General features: G+C 35.5%; 1 protein-coding gene across 2 annotated transcripts in view; it reads right to left on the minus strand.

Annotated features, from left to right (window-relative positions):
* Window positions 1–13,003, minus strand: part of LOC18440343 (uncharacterized) — a 31,730-nt gene extending 18,727 nt beyond the window's left edge. The window contains exons 1-3 of one of the 2 annotated variants that reach the window (XM_006850491.4): window positions 12,604–13,003; window positions 11,085–11,658; window positions 1,117–1,244 (exon numbers count right to left, since the gene is read on the minus strand). In XM_006850491.4, the coding sequence (XP_006850554.2) occupies window positions 1,117–1,244; window positions 11,085–11,658; window positions 12,604–12,681 (780 nt within the window). In that variant the 5' untranslated portion in view covers window positions 12,682–13,003. The remainder of the gene's footprint in view (window positions 1–1,116; window positions 1,245–11,084; window positions 11,659–12,603) is intronic. The other variant, XM_020671020.2, reaches the window with a different exon arrangement.
* Window positions 13,004–16,968: the final 3,965 nt, after the last annotated feature.

Consider the following 16,968-nt stretch of genomic DNA (forward strand, 5'->3'; position numbering starts at 1 on the left):
TCCCATAAGTCTTGAGCATTCCACACAGGGCGAATACTCAATAACTACTCGGGTTTTATTTTTCTTGTTTGGATTCTCCAAGCCCTTGCCGATTGTAGCTAAACATGAGGCTAACCTATAAAATCCTGACTAGGAGGTGACCCTCACACCTCCTTGAGAAATTTCTTTCTCAACAAGTGAACTGTCGATGCCTCATGCACACTCGGGGTAAAAGAATCTGGACTCCATTTCGCAACACGTCAAGATTTCAATCTCTCAATCGCTCCCACTGAATGAGAGACTACTGTAAGATAGGCCATATTTCCATCAGTCCTGAGACCCTGGAAGGTTTCCAGGACTCTCCAAAGCACAACTTGCTGGTTGCTCTCTCTCTCTAAACTCGTAGTCGTTCTGTGCTACTATTTTTTAAGTGGCAAAAAATGGGACTTATAAAAGCTGTTTTTTTAACAATGATACATTGGATTTCAGTGAAAACTGAAAGTAACCGAGTCTAGATGATGTACACAAAATTTCAGCTCAAAATGATTTGCATTTGTAAGATACTGATGTGTGTGTGTAAGATAATGATTTGCATTTTGTAAGATACAGATACTGTTGTGTGTGTGTGTGTGTGTGTGTGTGTGTGTGGGTGGGCGCACGCTAAAACCATGACCAACATCCAGCACTCAAAATCCTAAATAATCATATGGTTTTTTCTTTTAGAAGAGACCTTAGGGTAACAAAGCTAAACCCTCCAATAAATGTCCAGAAATATTTTGATGAAATAATATCAAAATTATTTAAATTTCAAACTTAAGCAACAGAAGCATGTCAAAGGGCTTCTCTACAGGTTATGCATTGGATGGTAGCCCCTACTTTTTCTTTCTAACCTTCCCTTAAACATATATTCTTATTACGAGAATTGATAATAACATGTTCAAGCCCATTAAATGATATTGATATGGACATTACTTGGAGGTATGCTCAATTTGGCTCTCTGTTTCAACTCATTAAAAACTATCATTCCAACTTTACCAATTATGCAATATATGGATACAACATATTCATTCAACCATATGAATATAGTAGAGCACTGCAGGTCATTAATGGGTGAATCAAACTATAGATATATATTACCTCTCTGTCGTCTTGCTTCTTGAGTTGAACTATGTTTTGTTCCAGCCTCACAAAATTTGGAGCCATAATATTGATCGTAAGAGTTTCGTTGCCTATGTTCTGGATCAAAAGTGAAAGCTCTGGTGACTCTAGCAACCACAAATAGTACCAAAAAAAAAAAATACATTTAGTTGATCATAAATATAAAACATAAGATTCCAAGATCAATATCTAAAAGTTGGGAATCCACAAATGCAAAATTAGATGTAGTTCCAATCCATAGCAGGCTACATAAATGATTTCATCTTATAACCAAGGCATTCACCAAGAATCAACATAAATCCATAAGTAAAATAACAAAATTAGTTAAAAGTGGCACATTTTCAAAATATATATAAATTTTTTTATTAGGTCAGTTAGAAAATTATTTTCCTTCCAAAAAAATATTTTAGTAACTTCATTTAATCAACAAAATCTTAAGAATTAATTCCTATTGAAATCTGAGGAAAACTCTAGAAAACCAAACTTCTCTTCAGATCAACACGTCCATCACATTACATTGTATGGAAACTGGAAAAAATTGATCGCATTTGCTCTCACTTGTGGAGGATATGGGATTTCTTCCTAAAGTTACAGGAGGTTTCTTAATTCATGCATCGAACCGGGGAGGGCCTTATGGGCAGTGATACATAGACCTGGGTACGGGTGAAGTGTCTAGTACGTATGTAAAGCATCTAGTGCATTTGGCCAAAAACTCAGTACAGCCCAGTCACAACAGTGCAAGTATTTATTTATATAATACATTAGTTACATAAAAGTTCAAAGTTCGATAAAACTTAAATAATAAAGCATCAAAAAATAAAGTATTATGGAAAAATATTTAATGTAAGAAAGTAAAACTCTATTTTATTTATATAATTTATTTTTCAAAATAATGCTTTAACTGATAATACAATCTCCAAAAGCTACACAGTAATTGCCATCTATTTGTAGTGACAAATAGCATGATTTGAAGTTAAGAGGGTTGTGGGTTCAAACCCCACATCCGTCACTACTACCTTTTATTGCGACTTTGCAAGCCAAGCCATGTCTGATGAGTCAACACTTTGTATCAGACAGGTTGACATGGCTGTCAGAGTACAAATGAGCCCAATAAATAGGAACAAAGCACGGGGCACATGTAGGACACTGTTGACAATCAAAGTTTGATAAAACTTAAATAATAAGGCATCAAAAACTAAAGTATTATGGGAAAATATTTAACGTAAGAAAGTAAAACTATATTTTATTTATATAATTTATTTTTCAAAATAATGCTTTTGTAATAACTGATAATACAATCTCCAAAAGCTACACAGTAATTGCCATCTATTTGTAGTGACAAATAGCATGATTTGAAGTTAAGAGGGCTGTGGGTTCAAACTCCACAACCGTCACTACTACCTTTTATTGCAAGCCAAGCAATGTCTGATGAGTCAACACTTTGTATCAGACAGGTTGACATGGCTGTCAGAGTACTAATGAGCCCAATAAATAGGAACAAAGCGCGGGGCACATGTAGGACAGTGTTAACAAGAGCCACAAATGCAAAATTCATGCCTATGGGGGGCCACCAGAATTGTGATATGTTGAGAGGCAACTTACCCTAGAAGATGTGTCCGTAGGCCATCTTTTGGAGTACATGGATTGAACACAACAATTTGATTTTGAGAAGCATATATGCAGATTGTTGAACAAATTATGAGGGCATCAAGTATTTCATTGGCATATGGGAAGATGGGACCACAACCTTGAGTAAATATTTAGCTTCTCAAAGAAGGACCCAAAAAATCAAACCAACCTAATAGAACATGAATGCCTAGGGTCCAGTGCAATCCACTAAATGGCATCTTTAAATTCAATTTTGACACACATTACCTAGGGAATCAAGGATCATGTCGATAAGTGACTTAATAAACAACCACTGGGACTCTCATAGGGTTTGCAATAATGTGATGTTGAAGGCAAAGCCTAGCTAAATGGTCCTAAAGCTTTACTATTTCTAGGGACCATAATTCCAGAAGACAACTCAGTTCCCATATTAGATGGGAGACTTGTTCCATACATAAGGTTATGTTCCTTGATTGCATGTTATGCAACCTGGAGTATTAACTATCACAAAAGGAAATATTTGACCAAAAAAAAATTGACAGACTTTAAATAGAAAGAACCGTGCCTTAAAACAATTAAAGAAATATAAAATAAAAGAATTCCAGATAAAAGAAACAGTGTATTACACATATCAAAAATAAAATATAGAAAATGATGAAACAAACACCATAAGAGGTGCATGCAGTGTTTAAACCATAGATCAGGCCCCAAATCCAATCCCTTCTAGACAGATTCGTATTGGTGATTCTAATTTGGGTAACACTATTCGAGGCACTATTCTGGGCGATCCAGGGCCTACTCATTTGGATTTAGGACTTCCTCAGCCTCTAATCCTCATAAACTGTAGATTTAATAATTCTTAGATTGGGTTCTCATCTCCCAATTTCAGAACCACTCTCTTAGCTATATTCGCGAGTTTGGTTTCTTATGACTCATGACTCATGGAGTTATATGTTTGCCCAAACTTCGAACCACTAAGGTCAAACCAAGTTACTCATCTTGATCAGGGTTTATACACAATCCGAGGAGTCCTTATTTTATGCGGCCATTCCTATCTCCAATATAAAACCCCACATGTATTCATGTAGCCCCACATCGATCTCGCATATGCCAATTCCATACAGACAGAACACTCATGACTGACCCACTAAGGAGCTCTCCAAGTCTTTAATAGACCATGTGAGTGTTGGGTTTTGTGGCCTTTAAAGGCCTATAGAGTTTGTAAATATGATAGTTTATACTAAAAAATGCACTTCAATGGGAGTGTGTGTGTTGATTAACCAAGGGTTAGGCGCTTTATGGCTTTGGTCATGTCCAAAACCCTTACCCCTGGGCATGGGCATGTGGTACAACCAAGAAGGGTTTGCAGTAAGTCATCCCTTATTGACGTCGGAGAGATGCCCAAGAATCATGTTTGTAAACCAAGAGAAATATGTAGTCTCCTGTGTGTGCGGTTGTAGGCCCGTGAGAGCAAAGGCCAAAGCCTGAACAAACTTCCACACAACATGTACACATGACAGCCGAATTACTAGGAAGCAGCCTTATAGAACACATATAAATGTACATAGAGAAAACTCATTTTGCATTGTAGTGGCAAGTTCAAGACTTGCCCTTAAAAGAGGAAATTGAAATCCACATTCCAGGATTATGATCCCACTGTTTATTGTCCAATTTGACAAGTCAATCCTGAGCCCCTGAAATGAGAATGTGGGTTATGGGTCTTTGTTGGGTTGGAAAAGATAATAGTAGTGGATCATGGTATCTGGGGCGAGTGGAGTGACCTTATTGTCACTAATTTTGACTCATTGGTATAAGTTCACTCTTATTTCTATAATTTTAAAATATTTTTTCAAAAATTTAAAATATTATTCCTACTGTAATTTTCATCAAAAGGGTAATATATGAAAATTTCAAAACTTGAAATAAACATGTGGGACCAAGGATCTAGGCTCACATGAGTGTGTGTGTGTGTGTTTGTTTTTTTATGTGTGGGGCCCATGTGCCCCCGCCCTCCCTCCCCCCCCCTAGAGGGCCACACCATGTTTTTAGGTAAAAGGGGCACACCCCACTTTCTCGTTTTAAATTTGATTTTAAATTAGTTAAAGATAAGATAGGAAATATTTTTAATTTTAAATAAAATTTGATTTCCTATTCTTATTGGAGTTTTGAAATATAGATTACCCTTGATTTCTTATAGATTACAGAGATCTATATAATGCTAAGTTTGATTATATTTTAAATTTAAATAGGAGTTGGCCTTGGGTCAAAAGCCAAAGGGATAAGGTTATTTCCACCCAAAATTATGATGGCTGATTTATGGGATGGATGGAACTGATTAAATCTCTCTCACCTTAAAGATTTCCTAAATTTTCTTAAAAGGTCTTAGTTAGAAATTAGATAAGGCATACCTAACAGAAACCTATTCAAAATAGAAAGTAGATATTGTTTCTATTTAAACAAGATTTGAGCCCCCTCTCTCATTAGATCTAGATTTCTCTATCATGCTCTAATATTCCTTCTCTCTCATGTGACAAAAAAATTCTCTCCCTCTCTCTCACGCCACCCTCTCCTCCTATTTGCTTTCACATCACCCATCTCCTCATATTTTCTAACACGCCACTCTCTCTCTTACTCTTAGTGTAAGTTCAATTAAAAAAATATAAGAGAAAAGATGAGACATGAAACCCTAAGTGGGATTTGCTGTATTTTGAAGAAAGAAGGGAGAAGCTCAGCCTAGAGAGATGAAATCACAAGTTCAGCCCTATTTCTTCTCATAGGCTTTCCATAAACCCTAGTTGATTTTGAGCTCTCTAAAAACTCTAGATAAAGAAGTATTGCCTACAAAGCTTCCCTATCACAGAATTTGCAGTAACACCTACAAGAGTAAAAGTGCACCATCGGTCAAAAAATCAATTGTGGGGTGTACCAAGGCTTGTTAGGGTAACTCCACGCATCTTCCAGTAACTCTTCCCAGTAGTTTAATTAATTTTCAACATCTTATTATTTTTCTGTGAATTTCCAGGAACATGTATTGTGCTAAAAATTATAGTGGAACTTTGTTTTAAGTTCTTGGATAGTTCTATTTCTTTTAGCAGTCAAAATAAAAATACTAAGTTGTACCTAGAGGATTATTTTAATTTACAGCAACATAAAGTGACCCATGAAAGTGGAATTGAGGCATTTGGAATAAAAATAAAAGAATTTTTTTTCAATTTAAAACCTTGAGTTCCACATAGCCACTCCTTTCATTGGTGTCAGAGCCTCTATATTTTACTGCCATAGTTTAGGAGTTTTTATTTTTTATTTGAGTCTAAAAACATGACATAAAAAGTTTCTTAGCTGAATTCATTAAGTCTGAAAGATTTAATGGGAAGAACTATGCTACCTGGAAGAGAAAAATAGGTTATGTCTTCTTTAAAGGATTTAGCCAAATGCTTACTAATGACTTCCCACTTGTCCCAAGAGGAAATACTTATAAAAGACAGCCTGTAAGAGACACTCATGCTCAATTGGAGCGCAAAAACACCCTAGCATATATGTACTACTTATGGCCATGGATGACACCCATGCTCTCAAGTATGAGCACTTGAAGACTGCAAAGGAGATTCATGAAGGACTTGAAACTGATTATACATCACCTTCTCTCACTAGGAAGACAATAGCTATGAAGCAATATTCAGATTTGAAGACAAAAGAATGAGGCAAATTAACCAAGCATATACAACAGTTCAGAGCTTTAGTCATGGACTTGAGGCTGCACAAGTTAAGCCGGATGAAAACATGCAAATCAGCCAGTTGTTGAATTCTATGCCAAGCTCATAAGAAAGCTTCATTTCAGGCCTTACAGCAAGGGAGAGCATGCCAAAGTTGGACGAGATCATCACCAAACTTAAAGCTGAAGAAGAAAGGAGATTGCCTCGCCATACTTCAGCCTTGAATGACTATATAAATCTGGTAAACCTTAAACGCAACTCTAGTTCATTCAAGAAGAAGAAGGGCCAAGGAAAGAATAAGAACAAAATCAATGAGAATCAAAGGGGAATAATGGTCTAAGAAGAAGAAGAAGAAGTTTAAGAATACGAAGTGATATAACAACTGCAAGAAATTTGGGCACATTGCGAAGTATTGCAAAGCACCCAGAATACATATCCCAAGGGCGATAGGGAGCATGCTTGTGTGGTCCTTGAGTCTATGCTAGCTGACCCAAAAGTGGGGCCATGGTGTTTTGACTCTGGGTCCACTGCCCATGTATCAAACACAAAGAATGGGTATAGAAATTTTAACCATGTCGCCTCTAGTGATCAGTATATTTATATGAGTGGGAATCAAAAGACTGAAATTCTAGGTATTGGAGATTTAATCCTTCAACTTGAGAATGGCAAAAGCATGGTCCTAAAGCAAACTCTTTATGCTCCTTAGCTGAGGAAGAGTTTGGTTTTAGTCGCTAAATTAACTAAGGTTGGCTGCTTCACTATTTTTATGAGTAATAGGGTGGAGGTGAAATATGGAGATGAAATATTCATGAATGGTCATCTTGTAGAAGGTTTCTTTTCAGTTGCAATAAAGAATTCAATTTCTTATGTCTCGTGCTATAATGATAACATTGATGATGCATACATATGGCTCATGAGGCTAGGGCATATAAATCCTAAAAGGATGGAGAGAGTAAAGAGAGAGGGATTACTATATAATCTAAATGGAGCCTTAACCAGAGTTTGTGAATCATGTGTTCAAGGAAAGGTGGTTAAGAAATCCTTTGCAAAAGCTCAAGGAGCTACTGGCATATTAGAGATTATCCATTGTGACATTTGTGGATCTATGAATTTGGCCACTAAGGGCAGCAAGAGGTATTTTATTACCTTTATAGATGATCACTCCCATTTTGGCCATGTCTATCTGTTAAGTGAAAGGTCTGAAGCCCTAGACCGGTTCAAAGAGTATAAAGTCGAAGTAGAAACTCAAACAAATCAGAAAATTAAAGTCCTTAGATCTGATAAGGGTGGAGAATATTCCTCATGACTATTTAATGAACTCTATATTGAGCATGGTATTATACATCAGTACCATGTCATGCCCTCCTTAGCTAAATGGGGTAGTAGAGAGACAGAACAGGACCCCGATGGAAATGGTGAGGAGCATCATGGGACATGCTAAACTCTCCCTAGAATTTTGGGGAGAAGCTGTTTTGATATCCAACTATATCCTTAATCGGACTCTCGCAAAAGTTGTCCCACTAACTCATGAGATTTTTACTGGTCGTGCTGCATCCCTTGATCACCTCAAAGTGTGGGGATGCTCTGCCCATGTCCTAATACGCCATCAAAATAGGACAAAATTAGATCTTAAAAGTGTTTAGTTCATCTTCATAAGATACCCACCACGATACCGTTTTTATAATCCTGACACATGGGCTGTCCTTGAGAGTAGGGACACACATTTTTCTTGAGGAAAAATTCCAAGGTCGTCACACTTTGAAACGAGCCGAGTTTCATGCGATAGAAAATGACATAATTTAGGCCATGGATCTTGAACCACCTCGTCCTAGGAGAAGTAACCGAATTACAAGAAAATCAGAGTTCTTCAACTACTTAGGAGAATATTATGAAAGAATTGAAGAAGAATGCCTACATGAACCCTGCTCTTACCACAAAGCCATAATCTGTCATGAAAAGGCACAATGGGAAAAATCCATGATCGATGAAGTTAACTCGATTAAACAAAATAATATTTGGGAACTGATGAAACTACCTCCTGATAGGAAATCCATAGGCTGCAAGTGGATTTATAAGGAAAAATTCAAGTCAGAAGGACAGTTGGAGAAATACAAAGCTAGATTACTTGCTACAAGCTTTACCCAAAAAGAAGGAATAGATTATGACGAGACCTTCAAAATTCCCTTCCATTAGAATCCTAATAGTCATAACAGCTCATTTCGACTTCGAGCTCCACCAAATTAATGTTTTTTAAAATAAAAAAAAAAAAAAATTTAATAATTTTTTTTTTTTGAAAGTTAAGACTACATTTTTTAATGGGGAGCTAGAAGAAGAAATTTATATGAGACAACCAGAGGGCATCAAAGAAAAGGGTAAGGAAAACCTAATGTGTAAACTCAACAAGCCCTTTTATGGCCTGAAGCAAGCATCGCAATAGTACATCAGAGGGCACATCATTCAAGAAATCGAGCATATGAGATGTATTAAGTTCTATGGAGGTGACCCTACGCACACTCAAGTAAGTATTCCCAATAGTTTGTTTTATTTTTAGCCATATTTGTATATTTATTCAATTCCCGACTATTTGTTTTATTTTTTTAGTCATATTTGTATATTTATTCTGAATTTTTAGGAACATTATTTGTACTTAAATTGCTAGTAAAAGACTGTTTTTCAGTCTTGGATTGTGTCAATTCAATTTTGCAGTAAGAACAAAGGTCCTAGGTTGTATTTACGGTTTGTTTTCTTATTTACAGCAGTGTATTCTGACAATTTTAAGTGGAATTCATATTGATTAATAAAAGAAAAAGAGAATTTTTTATTTTATTGCCTTGAATTCTACATTGCCACTTCTTCAAAGAGGGATGGGGATTTTTTAGATTTAGGGCTCATTTTAGATTAAGAAAGAAATTAGGGTTTCGTCCAGATCTTATTAGAAGAGATGTGGGTTAGGCTTTCAAATGAAGATAGGAAGTTTCAGCCTCATAATTAGGTTTTCATTTTAAATCCGATCTGAAGCTGGATGAAGGTGAAGAAAGAAGGGAGAAAGAATGAGAGAAGGTTTAACTGAGATGAGAAAGAAAGAAGGAAGAATAAAGGAAGATTTAATGGAGAAGAAAGAAAACTTAATGGAGAAGAGAAAGACCTAACCTTACAATTAGAGGCCTTAGAGACCAGATTGCCACTCTATTACCATTAAGTTTGATGTTTGTCACCAAGAAGAAATAGAGTAAGACAAGAGAAGAGCAAGAGAGAGTGGTCGGCCTCCCAAAGCAGTATGCTAGCACTGCATCTTCATTATGTGATATAAATATTACATGACTAGATGGTAGGGTTTGTAGAATTACAACATGCCCTTCATATCTAGGGATAGTAGGGTTTGTAGAATTACATGTCCTTAATATCTAGGGATATTACATTGTGAAATAAACTAACAAATAATAACAACAATAATGCCCCTTATACAGGATACATGGTCATGATGCATAGACTAACATACAGTGCTTTCAAGCGTGAGCACAGAAATGGAACCTGCAACTAAATGGTAAGGCAAGTCAAATGCTAAGGCAAGTTTGAGGAAATAGACTAATAATTTCATTCCAGAGGTGTCCTAGTAATTCATTAAGGATGTTGAACATACTGATTCCTCAATACAAGCTCATCTTATAGTGTGATTGCCATTATTTCAATTTTGGAACCTTAGATCAGGTTTCCAAATTGCAATCACTACATGTATCAAAATTTATTCCACAAGGAACCATACAAATATGTGACCATCTTTGCCCCATTTAAAGAATAAATGACCAAGCGACATGATATGTAATGCACAAGATAAAAAAAAAAGAAACAAGGACAGAAGAGAAGATAAATAAAATGAAAGATCTTGAAAAATTTATAAAGGACACGGTTTCTATGAGTCCCCGAACTCATATGTAGAAATGCGCCCCCCTCTTAATAGTGCATTTTTTAAATAGATTTTATTCTAACATGGAGATCATTAATATATAAAAAATAAATTTTTAAAACTAAAAAAGATAAAAAAATTTTAAGGAAATATTTATAACTATTGGTTTTAACGTTTTTTTGGAGGGACCACCCTTTATATCCATCTTTGAGATGGATCGTTTATGCCTCGGGGGATGCAAATGTAGTCCCTGATGCATATAATACTTTTCCATTTATAAATATCTAACAACCTTCAAGCAAAGAAAGAATAGAACACGCTAGGACGCAAATAAGACTGAACAATCAAAATAGTCAGCATTGATTATCATGTTTTCAGGGTCAAAGTTAAAGTTCAGCTAGAAAACATTGAAGTTGAGCGAGTTCATAACATGAGAGGCTCCACCCATTCCCATGAGTTTTTTATCTATGGTCTCCACACAATAATATGGTCAATAAGATAATGCAAAAGATGCTATTCATACAAAGATATGAAAAAAATATTCAATGAGTTCTTAAAGCATGGACATAACAGAGTTTAACAAATGAAAAAAGCAAATTCTATGTAATAAAACCATTTAGTTCTCATACCACGGCGTGTGAGATGTGTTCCCTGAAGACCATTTCTCATTCAAAGAGAAGAAATTTTATACAAAAAAAACAGAGAGAGAGAGAGAGATTTACCATTGCCAGGAACTCTCAAACATGCAACCAACTTCTTCTTCTCATCCATGCACTGGTTAGAAGCATCACACTCTTCTGCTCCATATTTATCCTTTCTAGCAGGCTTGCTTGAACTAGGAACCCCCTTTTGAACCTTTGGTTTCTCACTTAAATTCTCCTTCTCATTCCCCTCTTTTTGTGGATTACCTTTGCTTCCCTCTACCGTCATGTTTTCAGGATTAGATTCCTCATTAGGAACATTAGTTTTATCTAACTTCTCATTTTTGACATGAGAAGTGTGTCCATAAGCCATTTCACTGGATTCTTTCTCTAATGTCCCATTTTTCACATGAAAATGTATCTCCTGGTTAGATTCTTTATCATCTTTCTCCTTAACTCCTTCACCCTGGCTTGAATGGTTCATCACCAGTTCAGCTCCACTGGAGTTGAGCAAGGCACTAGAATGTGATAGAACTTCAGTGGATTTTGCAATTGGCACCACAACAGAACTGCCATTATCTCTTTTTTCAACTGGCGAATCATGTAATGGGGTAAGATTTGACTCAGAAACAATGCTTGAATTTGTTGCCTTAACCTAAAAATTACACTCCAAAAATCAAATGAAAGGAATACAAAGACCACAATTTATTGGGGGAATGTCTATGCCAGAATACCCAATTTTTAAACAATGGCCAAAGAGCTTTCACCCACAATCATCAGCATGCACGTTACTGTAGTCTTATATGGGCAAACACTAACTGAACAATTTAGAAAAGCATATACGCTCGCAAAATGACTAGTTAACCAACTAAAATCATTAAAAATCAACTAGTTCTGGTTAAACAAATGCAAGAATTTTTTCACTTCTTCTTACTGCAATTAGACGCATAAACACATAAAAAAGCGACCTTAAAGGAGAGGAGTGAAGCATGACGTAATTTGGTCTTTTGCAAAATATCAGAATTAAAGGAAACAAAAAACTTAAGTATGGCTCTCAAAGCACAATCACTAACCCCAACTTAATATATCTCAAAAACACGATAACTGGCATTGGCGACCTGAACATTTAGCTAATAACTCTCTGTTTTTTTACGAAAACAGGGGAAGTATTTAGCAAAGTTCCTCCCACAAAGTTATTATTAGATGGAAAAATAGAGAATGAAACTTTTGCTGGAAACATTTTCTTAAGAAAAAGGGAACATTTTCTTAAGAAAAAGGGAAAGAAAGACCGCAAACTTTGATATCAGTATTTCATGCTTCATTTTATTTTCTCTTCTATAACTTCAAAGAAAAAATAGAAAAAAATTCAATTTTCTAGTGAACTTCAAGTCCAAAAGAATATCAAGGTTACATTCTCTCCAAGCCACAAAAAACAAAGCAATTAATCTCTGCATTGCCTTGATATAAAATCAGGATTAGCAGATTCCTCATGACAATCCATATATTTAGCTGCTGCTTAAATATTTCAAGAATAATTTCTCTATAAATTCCAACTAATAAAACCAGGTCAACTACAAATTAAAACTGCATTGAGATTGACCTTTTCTTCTGCATCATCTCCATTAACAAAAACCAGCAAAAGGACGAGCACAAGACGAGGGATATTATTCATTCCCATCTATGCCGCAATAAACCCACTAAAATACAAGAGAAAAGGAGAAGTTGTAACGCAAGACCATGGCTTCAATGAGTTCGATCTCAAAATGCTTGTTTCAGTGATCGACAAATCCCAGTGAGATCAGATCACAGAGAGTGTGCGTCTGGGGAGAGCGTTGAAAGGCAAAAGCAGGCAGCGTATCATCCACGTAAAGGACAGCAGCAGGTCGTGGTCGCGTTTTAAGTTCTCCGAAGCGACAGGGATGATCCCTGTATTTTATTGGAATGACCCGATTGTACATGTATGATATTTATTAAAAGAAAAAGTTCAGGGTTCCTATATAGGAAAGCCTTTTATATTCTCGTTTTTATGTTCTCCCTATAAAAAGTTCTATCCTTCCTTTGCCGTTTATTTTTTATCAAGAGAGTCATTTATGATTTGATCTTAGATCCGACGTTCTAAAATATTTTATTTTTAATTTTTTTAATACAATTTTTTTTAATATGAAATTTGGTACATATCATCTTCTCATTGGGGCAGGTACATGTCATCTTCTCATTGGGGCACACCTATAAAAAAATATTAACAATAATTTTTTGATAAAAAATAATAACCAAAATACCCTTTAAAACTTTCTAAAGTATTTTGATCATTTTATTTTATTAAAAATATTTTTTTTTTATTTTTCGTTGGTGCAGTTTAATAGAGGAATGAACGTCCAAAATTTGGTGTCAAAACAATTTATAGAAAAACTTTTAAAAATAAAATAGTGTAGAGCCGTGACATTGTGATTGGGGCAATTTTAGCCCTCCATTAAAAAATGGACGGTTGGATAAGGAGAGGATAGAACTTCTATATAGTAAAAGGAACATAGAAAGCTTTCCCCCTATATTATACACATGTCATAATCACTCATAGTCATTAGATGTCAAATTAGATGGCTTAAACTGTGGGAAAAAAATTATACAAGGATACAGCCTTATAACATAGAACTACGGATTCACCTAAAAAATCCATCGAAAAAGGTAGTTTTAATGTTGAAAAACCCTTTGATTGATCATCTCGATATCAAGATGTATGACCATGAAAAATAAAAAGATTTTAAGTATCAGAAATAGTGCATTTTACAACATATTATCTACAACGTCCATTTTCAAGATTTTCATATGTTTATAGATCTCCTTGATTTTAACCATTTTTTTAATTTAAAATGTTATAATTAGATATAAAAGTAGATTTTGAGATAATCTTAAGAACATTTTACATCAAAATTATATACCATGATAAAATTTTAAGGTGCACCTTACCTCTACAACTACGGATGTACCCATATGCCAACTGCACCCTAGACTGTGTCATAAAGATCAAGAATTTTTTTTGTTTTTTATCTTTGAATGACATACTTACAACCACTTGATTTGAAATCTAATGAATGACAACAATTATGACCTTCTTATGCTAAAAGTAAATAGGTCACTTTGGAAAATTTCCAAAAGTTTATATAAGGTAGACACCTTTAATTGTAGAATTAAAGTGCACCTCAAAACTCCATAGGAAAATGTTATTTTAATATTAGAAAATCATCTAATGGATCATCTTGGCATCAAGATGTATGAATATGAGAAAAAAAAAAAGGATTTCAAGTCCAAAAAATAGTACATCTTACAATGGCTTATCTGGACCGTCCATATCAAGATTTTCATGTGTATATAGACATATTTGTTTGAACTATTTTTGGAGTTTAAAAGTTTATAATTAGAGATGAAAATAGATTTTCGATTCCAAATTGCCTCTTATGACAAATTTTGGTTAGCTTTATTATTTGTTCAAAGGAAAAAGTTGTAACTTTATACTATATAAATAAGGTGCATCTCAAAAATATAATAGAAAATACTATTCCAAAGTTAGAAAACCATCCAATTAATCATCTCAACTTCAAGATGTTTCAAGTTTTAAAATTAGTATATCTTGTAGCAAGCTATCTCGACCGTTTGCTTTCAAGATTTTTAGGTGTTTATAAATGTGTAATTTGAAACATTTTTTGAAATTTTAAATCTTATAATTAGAGTTAAACATGGATTTTCAAGCCAGGGTTTTTTACTCTAGAACTACATCTTCTGACCGAATTTAGAGGTGTAGCTTACTTGTATAGTAAAGGTGTGCCCCTTATACAAACCTCACCTTTGTTCATATTGACAGAAAAATATACCATGAGGAGGTTGTTGAGGCAGTCTATTGCCGTGTATGTGGCCATCCATGCAGTGGATGCACGGCTGGTAGTGAAGTGATAGTGGGACCTAATGCATGATCATGGTGAGTTAGCTCTCTATCCAACACCATCTTACACATCCATTGGATGGCGATGAAGCATACTGTCTGGATTTTTATAGCCACATTGATCATAGTGTATTTCATGCTTATCCATACGTAGGTTCACTTGTTGAACATATTAAATTGTTAGACCAATGCACTTTTGTCTATTGGCTACATGCGGCCTAAGACTAGGCCACATGCAGCCTCAATCTGGCTACAAGCGGCTTAAGACTAGGCCACATGCAGCCTCAATCTGTCTACATGCGGCCTAAGACTAGGCCACGTGTAGCCTCAAGCTGGCTACATGAAGCACCAACATGGGATTGATTTTGGGATGCATGTCAAATATATATAAGACCTTGATATCTTAGATCTTTTGGTTTGGATTGTCTATTTTCAGCCTTAGGGTTCTAGCCTTCAATTTATAAATACACCCTGGGCCCTCCCAACCCCTAATCTAAGAGAACACCTTCGTGAGAATAGCCTCATACTCAAAACCTAATAACCTCATATCTAAACGAGAGATAGCATAAGATCCTAGAGCCCAATTAATTTTTCATTTAGAGAAAAAACCTAGCCTTAGGATGGGAAACCCTAGATCAGACCTACATCAACCTTGACCTTGACCCTTTGATCAACCCCTGGATAGATCCAACTTTAGGATCCCATAAACCTCATATTTAACCATAGAAACCATGAATCTATCCTCAATAACCTTAGATCCATCCCCATAAGCCTTAGATCTAATGTTACTAACCCTAGATCTAGTGCATAAACCTCAAATCAGCCTATTCCAATATCATATATCAATCCACGCTTGTTCCAGCTACACCAACATTAGGAGATTCCCATATTATTGTCTTACGACATATTTATTACGATATGATTCATTTGATTTCATGCCGAAAATTCTTTTTCATCTTATTAATTTTTCTTTTATTCCTTCTATTTATTACTATTATTTTTTCCTTCTTTTTTATCACGTTCTTTATATGAGTTCCCTTTTTAATGTATTTTGGGAGACTTAGGATTACTACTTAGGTGGTGTGGTGGTGTGGCGGTGTAGCAAGAGTAGCAGTATCCTACTATATTTTTGGTGGAACTCTCTCTCTCTCCCTCAGTCCTCTTATTCTTATTTTCCTTCTAATTTCATTTCTTTCAACTTCTAATTTAAAAGAGGAAATCCTTCTATCCTACCTTTCCCACAATCCAAGAAAGGTGGGGGCGAAAGCAAAGGGTAAAGAGTGTGGCATCTCCATTGAATCTTAAAGTTTTCAAATAAGGACTCGAGTGAAGAGACACACATCCTAAATGTGCGTGTGCAAAGCAAATTGGGTAACCCACATGACCATCAGCTTAATCTGGAAACCCCTTCTCCTGTTGGGAAACAATCCAAGCCAAATTGTGATCGGTTCAACTACCATTTTACACGGTTCAAGACTGGAGTTGGCACATGAGGCTAGGAGATGGATGCAAGTGACCAAGATCGGCCCACAGAGAGACTAAACATGAACACATCTAGAATGAACATGCAGTCCTTTGGGGCCCACCTACAAAGACTTGGCTACAGTCTACATCGGGTCTTGACCATACTCATGCTTACATCCGCACTTCTACCCTAGTGTCAATCAAGTCATGTATGATTGACTTTATGGTTTTGGTAGACTAACCAATCCAAACCCACGATCACCACCATAAAGTTACACCAATAGTGCCACTAGATTAGCCTATTTTTGCATCACATGCATGTGAGACCTTGTTCTGTGCATCCATATTATTTTATATTGTTCTACATCTATTATTAGAATGTCACCATCAAGTTTTCTTATTAGAATGTCACCATCAAGTTTCCCTTCAACTAAGAAATGAAAAAACATCCCACCCAATTTAGGTGATTAGCCTTAAACAGAATTTTTTTATATATTTTTAGGTAAAAGATTCCAAGGCTCCTCGGATACCTTCTTAATTACATTCATACCTCAACCAATGAAGGGG

The sequence above is a fragment of the Amborella trichopoda genome, chromosome 1, assembly GCF_054954075.1.
Source record: "Amborella trichopoda isolate Santa Cruz 75 chromosome 1, AtrichopodaSantaCruz75HAP2 v2.0, whole genome shotgun sequence".
Taxonomy (NCBI): Eukaryota; Viridiplantae; Streptophyta; class Magnoliopsida; order Amborellales; family Amborellaceae; genus Amborella; species Amborella trichopoda.